The sequence below is a fragment of the Nuphar pumila genome, chromosome 5, assembly GCF_984573655.1.
Source record: "Nuphar pumila chromosome 5, dmNupPumi1.hap1.1, whole genome shotgun sequence".
In the NCBI taxonomy this organism is placed as follows: domain Eukaryota; kingdom Viridiplantae; phylum Streptophyta; class Magnoliopsida; order Nymphaeales; family Nymphaeaceae; genus Nuphar; species Nuphar pumila.
Genome location: NC_143253.1, coordinates 32614410 through 32628944, shown reverse-complemented (window position 1 = coordinate 32628944; position 14535 = coordinate 32614410). Strand labels below are relative to the sequence as shown.

Sequence of the window (14535 nt, the reverse complement as noted above, 5' to 3'; positions counted from 1 at the left end):
CTACAACTATCCTCTCATGTATGATACAAATCAAGGGAATACTCTGTCATGTACAATTCTGGTTGTGCTTCTACTAAATCATGTGCTATATCCACCTGGAAGCACTCCATATCTCCCACTGGATCCATCACGACATTGAAAATGTTCAGCCTAACTTTTCTGTTGCCGAATGACAAATCCATAGCTCCTGTTCTACAATTGATACATGCATTGGCAATCGCCAAGAATGGTCTGCCCAGAATGATCGGAGTCTGTTGTTGGCTATCAACTCTTTCCATGTCAAGGATAATGAAATCGACTGGAAAGTAGAACTCATCCACTTTAACCAACATGTCTTCCAAGACACCTCTCGGTACCTTGACAGAACGATCTGCCAGCTGCAGTGTAATCGGGGTCGATCTCATTTCTTCTAGCCCAAATGAATCATAGAAATATCCGGGAAGAATGTTCACGCTTGCTCCAAGATCGAGCAAAGCGCGTTCTATCCGGATGCTTCCTATGGTACATGCAATGATAGGAGCTTCAGGGTCCTTAAGCTTTGATGGGGTCTGATGCTGAATCATTGAACTCACCTGCTCAGTTAGATGAACCTTGGTAGGAACTTTTCCTGTAGATTTCCTCTTTTGGGTACATAGTTCCTTTAGGAATTTGGCATATGCCGGCACCTACTGAATGGCATCTGGCAAAGACAGGTTGATCTGCACATGCTTGAAAATCTCAAGCATGTCCAGGACCTTCATGCCTTGCTTTCCTCTAACACCGAAAGATTCTAACGCTTTGGGATAGAGTGGTTTGGGGATATACATCTGGGGGTCCTTCTCTTTGTGAGAAGGCTCACTCCTATCCTGCTCATGAACTGGGGTGGGGGATGATTGAGCCGCAGAAGATGGTATGCTCGATTCTGGCTCATCGGTCTTTTCTCTACCCTCCTCGCTCTCGACGTGATACTCACGTCCGCTCCTAAGGGCCATAACAGATTTGGCCTGTTGTTGTGACTCAGTAATGTACAGGCCTCCCGTCATTTGTTCTTTGCCCTTCGGGTTCATCACTGCCTGACTCGGCAAACTACCCTCAGGTCTCCGACTGATCGCTTCTGCTAACTGTCTCATCTGTGACTCTAACTTCGCGATGGACTGAGTATGCGAGCTCAAAATCTGACTGCACTTCTCGAAAGCATTCTGATTAGAGGTTTTCACCTCTTGGAACGCTTGGAGAAGTCTCTTCTCGAAAGAGGTCTGTGGGGCAGACTCTTGTGAGATCTGAGGAGGAAATGAAGAAGTGTTCTGGTGTTCTGAGGATAGCTCGGCCTCTGAAATGTCTGAGTGAATGTTGGTTGTCGAGCCGGCTGAGAAGATGAAAGCTGAGTGGAAGGCTGAGGATTTTTCCATAAAAAATTAGGATGGTTATGCCAACCCGGATTATATGTAGGTGAATATGGGTTGTTCGGGGGTCTGACGTAACCCTGAGCAACCTAAACTTGCTCTTGTACAAATTTAGAGTACTGAGCTGCCGAAGGGCACTCAGTGATCACATGTGCCAGACTGGCACAAAGAGTACACACCTGCTGACTGGTAGATGGTTCTGCGAGAAGTTGATCCAACTTCTGAGCAATCATATCCACCTTGCATTGTAATGCAGTAGATAGACCAATCTCGAGAACTCCACCTTTCTTTGGAATACTATGTGTGGTTCTATCAGAATGAGAACTAGAAGCATGATGGAGAGAATTCTCTGCTAATGTATCAAACAGTCTCCATGCTTTATCTTCGCTCTTCAGCATGAAGGTCCCTCCGCAAGAAGAATCAATCATCTGACGATTCATGTCAGACAATCCATCGTAGAAGCTCTGCACCAACTACCATCTCAGCACCTGATGATGGGGACACTTCCTAAGGAGATCCTTCATTCTCTCCCAGGTCTCATGAAATTGCTCACCATCTAGCTCGGAAAAGCTAGTGATGGCTCGCCTATACTGGTTCGTCCTACCGATGGGAAAGTATTTCCTCAGGAACTCCTGCTGTAACTGATCCCAGGACCCTATTTCTATGGAATCTAAGGACTTTAGTCAATACTTGGCCTTGTCCTTCAATGGGAATGGGAACAAGGTCAATCTCAATGCATCATCATTGAAATTTTGTATCTTCACTATAGAACATATTTCGAGGAATTCATCTAAATGCCTATAAGGATTTTCATGACTAAGGCCATAGAATGATGAAAGCATCTGAATGATACTAGCCTTAATCTCATAATGAGGCGCTCCGACATCGGGTCTCCGAATGCAGGATGCCTGAACATAGTCTGTGGGAGTGAAGTACTCCCTCAGAGCTCGTGGAGGAACTGGAGCTGGAGTTGGAGGATCCATATCATCCATTGTTGTCGAACTTCGAGGAGAATGTAAAATTCTCTCTGGGTTGTCAACAAACGGATGCAATGGGGTACCCAAAGCTCTTTGCCCCTGCATACACTGGTATTAAGACCAGATGTATGAACCAACCTAAATCTAAACTAAACTAAGCTAATCTAAGTACTGTAATGCAAATAACAAAAGCAAAGACTAACTACCAATGCTATATTAATTATGTCAAAATTATCTAACTATGCTAAATGAAATAACAAAACAAAACCTAATCTAAATTAATAACAGAAAGAAATGCAGGAAATCACAAACTATGTTCTCTAAAACCCACCTGTCTAATCGCTCCTTGAAGAATGTATTTTAGTGAATCCTAGAAAAACTAGTAAGTGAATCCTATATTTACTAACTATGTTAATCCTACTAACTAAAAAAAATTGGAACAACTAACTAAACTAAACACAGATTAATAAACTGAAATCTAAGAAATAACAGAATAAACGGCACCAAAATTTGGTTGTACTTTAACAATGATATTTTTAAAAGATATTTTTCAGGAAAACAGTTGAAAAATCATCAACCAAAAGTAATAAAACCGACTTTCCACAGATGTGGCAAGTACGGGTCGAATCCACAGGGAATGAGAAATATCCAAATTATTTCTAAACACTTCAATTTATTAATATCAAAGTTAAACAATATAACTTGTAAGAATGAATAAACTCTAAATTACAAGTAACTAACAAACAAATTTCTAAAATCTCCTCTAGATTGCTAGGGGCAATATCGTCTTTTCACCACACTTGCAAGAGCAATTTTTTTCTAAATCAACCTGATGATCTACTGGAAACTTTATCAACCTAAAACACAAAAAGATAACAAGTCAGTATACAGTTATAATAAATAAATCTAGAATTTATGTTAAACCTAATTCTACAAAAATTAACTAAATTAAATTCTAATTAAAACTAAAAATCAACTAAAATATCAAAGTTAATTCTACTAACTAATTAGGCTATGGTTAACTACGTTAATTGATGCAGAAGCACTAACTAAAATGCAGGAAAATACTCAAAACTACCAAAAATTAATTTACCAGTGAAATGACTGTTTTATCCCTAACTAGTGCAAAAGTGGATTCTGATAGCTTTTCACAAACAGAGAGTTTGAAGGGGCAAACAAAGTCTAAATTTCACGAAATTTCTTCTGTTCTGTTCCTGAAAAACCCGAAAAAGCTGATTTTGGAAAACACTTAAAAATCAAACTAAATCAACTCAAAATGAGCTGATTTTTTGTCTGCTGACAGTGAACACTCTGATAAAGAGAATAGAACAAAAATCCTTGAAAAACTTTAAAAAATTGCACATAAAATGATGAGTGCAGGATACGACAAAAATCGAGTTTTAGAATCAATGCACTATTCACTTGGGAAAATCATCTAATTGCACTATAGGATTAAATGCTCTGTAAAAACAGTTCTACACACTGCTAAATGACTGTTAAACTAACAAAAATAACAGAAATAGAAACACTTCAAGTAATTACACCAACTTATGAATGAGCTAAACAAACTACTTCGTAATTCAATCTAATCGATAATACACTTAGACCATTGTAAATTAAGATGCACGCACTAAATAAAAGACCTATGTTAATGAACTAATCATAATAACTAATCTGAATATAAATTAACAATTAACTAATCAACACGAAAGTCAATCCAAAAATTAAATTAATCGTTAGTAAGAACAAGATATCAACTCAAAATTAACAAAGTAATTTAACTAGGGTTATCGATTAGAGAGGGTTAGGAGGGAACTAGGGTTAATAAGGGGGCGGTATAAGGTTGACTTTGGCTTAGGTTCACGTCCCACCTCAATGGACCCACTAGGTTGACTAAGTTAGACACTTAATTAAAATAGTAACCTAAGAATTCAAGACTAATTAAGTAAAACCGAAAATGACAAAATAATTGAATGAATCTATCTAACTTACACGCCTAGATGGGATTTAATTGACCCTAATGAAGACATACCTAAATAATAAATCACTTATTAAAATCTAAGGTTAATTCAAACTTGCTAAAACGATTAAGACTAAATCTAATCTAGGTCAATATAGAAAGTTAGAAAAGAGGGGTAATAAATAAGAATTAACGAAATTGGAAGGAAGACTATTCTCCATAATTACCTTAGAGATTCAATTGGGAAGCTTAACCATGTAAAACTGTCCAGCAAGAAGGGCCCCACACGTTTTCAACTTTGCATTAAAAGCAATAGATCCTTTTTGAAAATCTTTCTCAAAACACGATTTTGGAAAGGGATTTGAAAATTAGACTTTGTTTCCAAATGTGTAAAGGAGAGAAAGCCTTCTCTTTTGGCTAGAAAGAAAATATTAAAAGCCTTCCTTAAATGAAGCCCACGAATTTGGAGAAGTCCAACTTACCAAACGTCGTTTTCACTTCAATTACTCAATTACCCTTCTTCAAAATTTCAACACTAATTGCTTATCTAATATAATCTACTATTAATATAACTAAATTAACCTATACACACCTAACAAAAAGGGTAGACATGGCATGTAGGACATGATTTTCAGAGGAATTAATTTAGACAACACACCAAATTCAAAACTACCTAAACAAGAACACTAAAACGTTTTTGGACATTAACTCTCAATTCATTGAATGTAGACACTCTAGCTAACCTTCCTAATCCTAATAAACTTACCAAATGCAACCTAAGACTAAGCTGGACTCTAATGGCAGACGTCCCTTTGGAGAAGAAAGCCAATCTACACAATAAAAAAATCAATTTTACTTAGACTATGAAAAACGATAATAACTTTTTCTTTCTCTTTTTCAAGTTGAAACCGATTGCTAACTAAATGCAAACATACTTCAATATAATATCCACTAAACGCACAGTAAACAATGCACAACTAACTGACTTATCACAGAAAAATTTGAAATAACCAATCTAACTTGAAACTTCAAAAATCACTAAATTGGAACTCGATACACACTAGCCGATTGACACTATGGGACATATATGAAACTCGACCATAAATTCACAGGAAAACAAACTAACGTAAACATAAAACTAATGGAAACATAACCCTTTTAACACCGTTTACTGCTAAGAAAATACAAAAAATAGAAAATGATAAAATCGGCTAGAAGAGGTCTAGCTGATTTTCACGTTTTGGGCTAAAATGATTTGTAAATAAAGATCTAACACCTAACTTAGAACTATCTCCAACATTCAAACACACAAAGACTAATACACGACAATGGTTTGCTGTCAAATAATGGGAAAAATCAGAAAAGGGCTGAGAGTTAGAGAGACACGATGGGTTGACACGATTCTATCTCGAAGAATGGAGAAAGGCAAGACCTACCTCAAGAGCGATCCGACGACTGTGGTGGTGGACAGAGCGGAATCAGCCTATGAAGATGTGCTTCTTCTTCTTCAATGATGCTGGAACGTCACAATAGAACTCTCTCATGCAGCTGCAACACGTTTGAAGTACATCGAGGGCAGAAAGTAAACCGATTCGCGATCAGGTGGAGTAGAGGATCGGATGGAGGTAGGGCTTATCTTTCTTGTTGGAGTAGACGACACTCCAGGCAAGAAGAATGTCTTCAACCTCTGCTACACCTGCAAAATCAAACACTTATGATTAATAACCAGCAAGGATGAAAAGAAATGAACAAGATATGTGAGAATGAATTGAAAGAACACAAGGAAAATGCTTGAATCTCAAGTAAAACCCAAGGCTTCAATGGAGATGGCGTGAAATGATTGGGGAAGAAGGTGGCTGGAGCAAGAGTCAAAGAAAGAGGCGCAGATCCCAAGGCAAAAACATCTAGAGTTTTCAGAATTGACGTTTTTATATTTTGGTTCTATTTCAGAAAGAGGTTTAAAATAAAAAATATTACTATGCGCCTCTTTTTGGAGTGGTTTTCTGAAAACATATTCTAAATGGATCTTGGGTCACGTTTGGGTTGAATTATGATATTTTAAACATTGATCCACGGCCCAAGAAAGTCTATTTGGGTCGGATCTTGATCCGATTCACCTTGAAATCCGTGCCTGAACACTAAAATAACCATATCTCACTTAATTTAACTCTGATTTTCCTGAAATTCAAACCATGACTCCTTTATGACAAAATGTTTCCAATCATGGGTTTTAAACCTTAAAACCACTTTAAAATGCATGAATATATTAATAACATGATATGCATTTCTTGCATCATCACAAAACTTCAAAATTTTTGTGAAGCCTTAAAAAATTTTGCAAATATTTCATGAATTTTGCAACCACCAACGTGAAACTCTTGATGAAATTTGCACTGTAAATGCATATATATACAAGTAATTTCTCATGTTAAAACGGAATCTCGCATCACTTAAACACAACATGCGAAAGTCTGTGAATTCCATAAAATTTTCATGAGTTATGCATCAAAAGTAGACTTTCGCAACACCAATGTGAAACTCTTGATGTAATTCACACTCTAATAGACTACATGTATTCATGCATATACGAAAATTTGCACACTAAAATGGAATTTTATATCACTATAAGTCAACAACATGTGAAAGTCCATGAATTTTGCAAACTTTTTATGAATTTCACATCGAAAGACAGACTTTCAAAACCACCAATGCGAAACTCTTGACAAAATTTGCAACGGATTTTCACAAGCAATGTTGCGATATTCACACTATTTATGCAAAATTCATGATTTATGCATAAATATCGTATGAATTTCATTTTTACTGAGCTTTAGTGAGATCGGGAGAGCGTTGCGAATTAACACACAAAAATTGAGAGATTCACTCATGCTAAGGACAAAAAGGTCTTAAAAAAGTTGAGAACCTACGAAATTAGACATCGGGAAAATTTCAAAATTTATGGGGCATTTGATAAAACATGTCAAATTTCTCGTATAATACAGCCATTTTCTATTTATCTGCAAAGGGTGTCAGCCAGTGGAGGAGAGTGAACTCAGGCGAGGGGTCTTCATAGGGGAGCAGAGCACCGACCTACGACAGAGAGTGAACTCAGGCGAGGGGCATCGACCATCAGAGGGGCAAGGGAGGTTGACCATCAGATGGGCTTGAGGTGAGTTGGAAATACTTGACCTAAACCAATCGAGCCTTATTGAGCTCAGTTGGTTGATCAAGCTCAGCTCGTTTGCTCATTCGAGCCTTAACCCAACGTACCAGCTCAACTCATTTAAAGCCCAAGCTGAGCTGAGCTGAGTCTAAGTTGGCTTGGTTCATTGTGCACTGCCCTATAAGGCACACATCTCATGACAAGGTGCACTTCATGATGAGGCGTGTGTTTCATCGAGGTTGAGTACCAAAAATAGGCCCAGATTAGATCACTCTCCTCTCTTGTCTCTCATCTCTCTCTCTCCCCCTCTCTCTCTCTCTCTCTCTCTCTCTCGTTTCTTGTCTCTCTCTCTCTCTATCTCTCCATCTTATTGTCTTTCTCTCGTCTCTCACTATCTCACTCTCTCGCTTTCTCTATGTCACAACCTCTTGTTGTCTCTCCCGCTCTCTATTTCTTCATCTCGTTGTCTCTCTCCCATCTCTTGTCTCTTGTCTCTGTTGAAAGGAGGAGGAAGAGGAAGAAGAATAAGAAGAATAAGGTATTCTCGTCTCTCTCTCTATATATGTTCTTCTTCTCCCCTTGTTCTTTTTTTTTATCAATCAGGCTTGTTAATCAAAAAATCACTTTGTTCTTGTTAATTAATTAATTATATATTGATTTAGTAATTCATTGATTGATTGCTTATTTGTTCTTTATATGAAAGATGTGCTATTTGTATTATGTAATTGAGTTTACTATGTATAACTATGTGTGGTGTATAGCATTATATTCTCTTTTATATAAATATATTATTGTGATTTTCTTGAAGATTATTTATTAAAATATCTAATTATTCATTAATAGTATACAAATGATGCGTCCTTATTTTTGTTTTTTATTTGGCTAATCTTTTAATAGTTATTGTGAAGCTTATACCTTACGCCTTGCTTCATGAGTGGGTCTTACACTTCACTATGCCTCAATGCTATTCACAATATTGCTTGATAGGGTTTTGATTTTAAGGTTTTCTTTTTTCTATTTCAATCATCATAATGTATGGTGTTTTTCAAGGTTTAGGTTAGGGATGGCAGTGGACCAGGGCGGATGTGGAGGACAATGTCTTCACCCCCGCCCCGTCTCAAAATTCTGCCCTCCATCCCCGCCTTCATCCCTGCATGGATTTTGATTTTAACCTCCATCCTTATTTCATGACCTTTATCCCCGACCCAAATGGGGTGAGGCGGAGCCCCATTTCCCACTGGTCCACTGTCATCCCTAAAGAAGGAAGTTGAACCGTTGAAGGGTATTTTAATTATTTTACTAACGGGGATCAAAGACGGGGAGGGGCAAGGCGAGAGAAGGTGTAAGTACATCCCCGCCTCTATCCTTGCACGGGTTTTGACTTCTGTCGCCATCCCCATTTCATGTCCTCTATCCCCGGTCTAAATAGGGCGAGGCAGGGTGGGGCATCGTTCCCCTCGGTCCACTGCCATACCTAGTTTAGGTTTGTTATTTAGTTTTTTTAATAGAATGAATATTTAATTAGTTTTTTAGGATTTTTTGTGTTTTTCTTTCAATTAGCATTAGGCATGACTTCATGAATAACGAATGCTTGATTTTGGTTAGAACATTGTAGTTTTTTTCCAATTAGCATAAATCTATGACTTTTTTAGTATTTATGGTGTTGATTTAGTTTTTTTCAAATGACATGAATGTTTATTTAGAGGTTTAGGATTTTTTCTATGTTTTTTTAATAGCATGAATCAATAAACATGATTCCATTAGTGAAAGCTTGAATTTGGTTATTAAATACCTAAATCTTTTATTTTTGTTAGGATTTAAGCTTTTTATTTTGATTTTTTCAAGTTACATGAATATTTAATTAGGTATCTTTGTATTTTTTTAATCATCATTATTCATGATTCTATTAGATTTTTATATTTTGTTTTAATTACCATACCTATGAATGATGCTTGTTAGAATTTAGGGTTTTGATTTGGTGTTTTTTTAAATGGCATAAATGCTTAGTTATGTTTTAGGTTTTTCCCGTGTTTTTTTAATTACCATTAAATTGAAAAAATACAAAAAATGACTGTACTAACCTTACAAAAAATGACATATTTCCCAAAATACCCCACAATTTTCATTATCCCCCCATGTCCATAATTGCAGGTGCCCCACTTTTTTAGGACCTTTTTAACCTTAACACACTTAAATCTCCTGATACCATACAAATGTCCTCTCTCTCATCTCTCAGTCTTGTCTCATCTTGTCTCTCTCTATTTGTCTTTCATCTCTATCTCTCATCTTTTGTCTCGTATGAGAGACAAGAGAGAGGAGGGACAAGAGATGAGAGATGAGAGAGGACATTTACAAATCATGCGTGGTAGCTCATGAATGGCATACTATAAATATGCGAATGTCACGACAAATTTGTGAACCTCCTTGATGATCTGATATACTTAAAGGAGATTCATATGGTAGCTCGTGAATGTCGTACTATATATATGTGAATGTCACCACATATTTGTGGATCTCCTTGACAATCTTGTTTACTTAAAGGAGATTCACATGGTAGCTCGCAAATGTCATACTATATATATGTGAATGTCACCACACATTAGTGGATCTCCATGACTATCTAATCTACTTAAAGGAGATTTGCATGGTAGCTCGCGAATGTCGTACTATATATATGCAAATGTCATGACACATTTGCGGACTTAATGATCTGATCTACTTAAAAGAGATCTGCATGGTTGCTCATGAATGCCACTACTCCTTTAAGTAAATGAGTACTATCATATGAATCATTCTATTTCACCACCCAACCCTATGATATTTGTTCTTTTACATACTGCCTTGGGGATCATTTACTTAAAAAAGATTTGCATGATAGCTCGTAAATGACATACTAAATATGAGAAGGTATTATCTTATTGGAGAAGACTGACAAGAGTGCCAAGGTCTAGGACTTTCATAAATAGTAATATACGAATATCCTCACACATTTGTGAACCTCCTTGCGGATCAATTATTTAAAGGTTGTTCACATGATAACTATTGAATGTCATACTATATATGCAAAGGTAGTACCTTATTTGCGGAGATCGACTGGGTGCAAAGGTCGAGAACATTCACAAACAATAAAATGCGAATGTCCTCACACATTTGTGGGCTTCCTTTAGAATCAGTTACTTAAAAGAGTTTCACAGGGTAGCTCGTGAATGTCGTAATATATATGCGAAGGTAATATGATATTTGCTAAGGTATGCAAGTCTCAATTATAATAGGTTTGCAAATTTGGTTATGCGAACTTCGTGAGGTTTGCAAAAGCATAAAGTACATTTAAGTGAGACGTTGCAAGATCGAGACGTTGCAAAAGCATAAAGTACTTCAAGAGGTTCACGCATGCAAAGGGTAAAAAGCTCCTAAAAAAGTTGGGCATTTACGATTTTGGGCACAGGGTGGATTTCAAAAATTGTGAGGCATTTCAAAAAATGTGTCATTTTTTTATGTACAATGCTTCATTTTGGTTAGAATATTAGGGTTTATGTTTTTTTTATCAATTAGCACAAATTCATGACTTATAATGTTTGTAGGAATTAGGTTTTGATTTGGCTTTTTAAATGGCATGAATGTTTAATGATGATTTTAGGGATTTTAAGTGCTTTTCTGTTTCAATTGTCGCTAAGCACGATCCATGAATAATGAATGCTTGATTTTAGTTCGAATATTAGGGGTTGCTTTTTATCAATTAGCATGGATGAGAGATCTATGATTTCGTTAAGGTTTGAGTTTTTGATTTGAATTGTTTCGATTGACACAAATGTCTCATTAAGGTTTTAGTGGTTTTGTATGTGCAAGTGTTTTTGTCTTTTCAATAATTATTTCAATTAACAATAATCATGATTCTATGTTTGATTTACATTAGGATTTTAGGTTTTTTTTTTGTGATTTTCAATTAGCAATAATTGTAATTTCATGTTTGACTTCTGTTATGAATTTAAGATTTTTTGTGTGCATGATTCCTTTTGCTCTTTCCTATAACTATACCTTTTTTGAAGTAGTCATTTATAAAAAGGTTGTATGAGACCAGATAGTGAAGCTCATAAAAAAATTATTGATATGCTTACAAACTTCATTGTTTTTTTGGAAACATATTATTAGCATAGATTAATAGTTTAATTCTATCCTCAATATATTTTTTGAAAACTTATTATTAACATAGTTTACTAGTAATTATTTTTTTCTTTTTATTATGCATTTATCCCCAGCCTAGTTTAGACTCCTTGCTCCGCCCCTACATCTCACAATGGCCACAAATCTCATTATCAGGATTTTTTTGGCTAGAAAAAATTGAGATTAAATTTAAAAAAAATGTTTTTCTTGGGAAGATTTCAAAAAAAAAAAAATGGTTATTTAAATTGAAAAACACAAAACTTTTTATATAATATAAGAAAACATTAAAATTACAAGAACGTATAAAATTATATAAATATTACATTGACAACATCATGTTGAAAACACTATTTTGAGAATAGGCGGCACTTTTAAAATACTGTCTGTTTTCTCTCGTGATAAAGTCAGAAGATTTTACCCGATATTTTTTACTACGGGTCAGACCAGGGATCAATTAGGATCTCTTATTTTTCATTGTAAGGAATATGAGAAAATTAAGATTTGATAGGGTCTGCTTTAAGCGTTCTGTACTCGGGCCTGGGTCTGGTTGTGCATAACCCCAGGTTCGGCCAGTGTTTGCATTCACATCCAGTGCATTACCTAGAACACAGAGCCATGTGCAGACTCAATCAACGACGTTTCTACTCAGTCCATCTCAGGTCTGACCCATTGCAACATGTTGTCGGTATGAGACTAATCAAGTTTGGTTTGGCACTTGATCCGAATTTTTAAGGCTGTGGACATCCTGTTTCGGACCTGGATCATCAGTTTCAAGCTTTATTTTAAAATTAGGCCTAAGACTTAAAATATAGACTCAAAAGTCAAGGGCCAAATGGTGATCTTGAATCAGGTCAAAAAATGAAGGGTGAACTTGTGAATTGGGTACTTTCTAAAGTCTAAAGCAAGTGAAGGCTCGCGGAGTAAACAGTGAGTGTAGAGTGATCGTCTACATGAACCGTAAACAGCTTGTCAAAGCGGGCGTGAACCTGATCTTATCAAAAGCGCGCGTCATACGCTTTGGGGCGTACGCATCGTGACGAGGCGCGCCTCAAGGCCCAAGCCTCATTTTGGCGTGGTCAAATAAAAAACAAAAGGGCCGATGTTAAGGCACTTCCCCTTTCGTCTTTCCTCTCATCCGTCCTCTTCACTGTCAAAGAAGAAGTCAGCTGAGCGCACCCTTTCTCAGGTACGTAACTGCATCTCCCTGTCACGTTGTCTTTCGTTTTGCTATCTTCCTCTCTTTCTTTCTTTCTCGTCTATCGCTCTCCTCTCTTTCTCTCTCGTGTGTCGCTCTCCCTCTCTCTCTACCTCTCCTTCTCGCTCTCGTTGTCTCTCTAAGTCCCCTGTTGCCTTTCCTAAACCATCGGGAATCGAGGGAGGAGAGGTCACAAACTGCAAGAAACAACTCTCTCTCTCCAATTGCGCGATGCCCACAACGGGAAAGTAAGCAAAAACCCAGTTTTTTCTCTAATCGAAGAACCCACAATTTCTCGATTTTCTTCTTGTTCCATATGTTTCCTTCTAATGGGGCCTGTTCTTTTCTGAAATCTGCTGGAAAAAACTCAAACCCAAGTCACCCAAGAAGCCTCCCACTGCTTTCTTCTACTTCCTGTTAGTCGATTCTTTCTGATAACCCTTTTGAATTTTTTCTTCTTCTCTTTCTGTTCTTTTCTAGACAACGTTGGTACTCATCTCATTGCTGTTTTCTAAAAGTTATATAGATGAAAAACAAAATCTTAAGTTGAAACTTTAAGAGGAAGTTCGGAACCCAAATGGGTGATCTTTTCTTTTTTGTTCTTTCTCTAAATATAAGCCTATACGAGTGTTATGATGAAATTGACGTGTATTTCTTTTCATATAAATAAGTTGGTGTTGTCTTTATCTCTTCTTTTTTGTTTAAATGGATCTGATTCTAAAATTTCTCAAGTTAAACTATGGTGGTACACGAGAAACGAATTGGTTTGCCACATATCATTTATATTTATACCCTAGTCAGCAATAATATTAAAATTTGAAAAAAAATACAAATAATAATGAAGAAAAGAAACAATAGATTTTATTGATACTTTATTTCTTAGATACTTACATAAATCAAGTTGTTGCATGAATATAACTTTTACATGTCAATATCATATTATTCGGTATTCATTTGAAATTTTCTATTTCTTATTAGCTGCTTCTTCATCAATAAAACATTTCTTTTATTTATTTATATTTTTAGATATTTTTTTAAAGTTTTTTTTAACTTTAAAAAAAAAATTGAGGCTTATGCCTCGCTTTAGTTTTTGGTGGAGGGTCTCACTACGCTTGAGTGCTTTTCATAACATTGATTCTTCCCGTTATTTTCATGGTTGATTTGGTAGAAAGCAAAATAATGAGGTGGGCAGATTTAAGGGGCATCTTTACAACATTGAGCCTGAGTAGAAGGAGGACCCTCTCTACTCAAAGAGAACACCCCAACATTCCTGATGTGGAAAAGCTCGACTTCATGACAGCTGCCAAGATACTCTTCACAACTCCTCCCAAGCCCAAAAAATTTGGGTGAGTCTCCCCATCGCTTTCCCTGAACCCCTTCGTGATCTTTCTTTCTATTTTTTTTGTCTAAACCTTTCTCAATCCATGATACATAGACACATGTTAACAATGCATTTATGTGTATTCAGAATACTGGATTTTGAATGATATGTAAGAATCAAAACTATTCATGGTAGAAACAATGCTAATCTTGGATGTTTATGTGATTATTCATTACTTGCATATGCTATTGATTCTTTCTCATGCTTATCCTTTTCAATAGAAAGCAAAAAGTTGTTAATAATTATGTGTCAAATGTTGTTTATTGAACAACTTTGAGATCTCTTCGCAAATGCATAGGTTGCAAATCTTACATAT

The 14535-nt window shown here is 36.3% G+C and overlaps 1 protein-coding gene across 1 annotated transcript in view; it reads left to right on the top strand.

The window, feature by feature from the left end:
* Nucleotides 1-13022: 13022 nt before the first annotated feature.
* Nucleotides 13023-14535, top strand: part of LOC149837312 (uncharacterized) — a 37016-nt gene continuing 35503 nt past the window's right edge. Inside the window, exons 1-2 of the mRNA XM_090007329.1 lie at nt 13023-13086; nt 14007-14184. Coding sequence (XP_089863455.1) covers nt 14018-14184 — 167 coding nt within the window. The 5' untranslated portion in view covers nt 13023-13086; nt 14007-14017. The remainder of the gene's footprint in view (nt 13087-14006; nt 14185-14535) is intronic.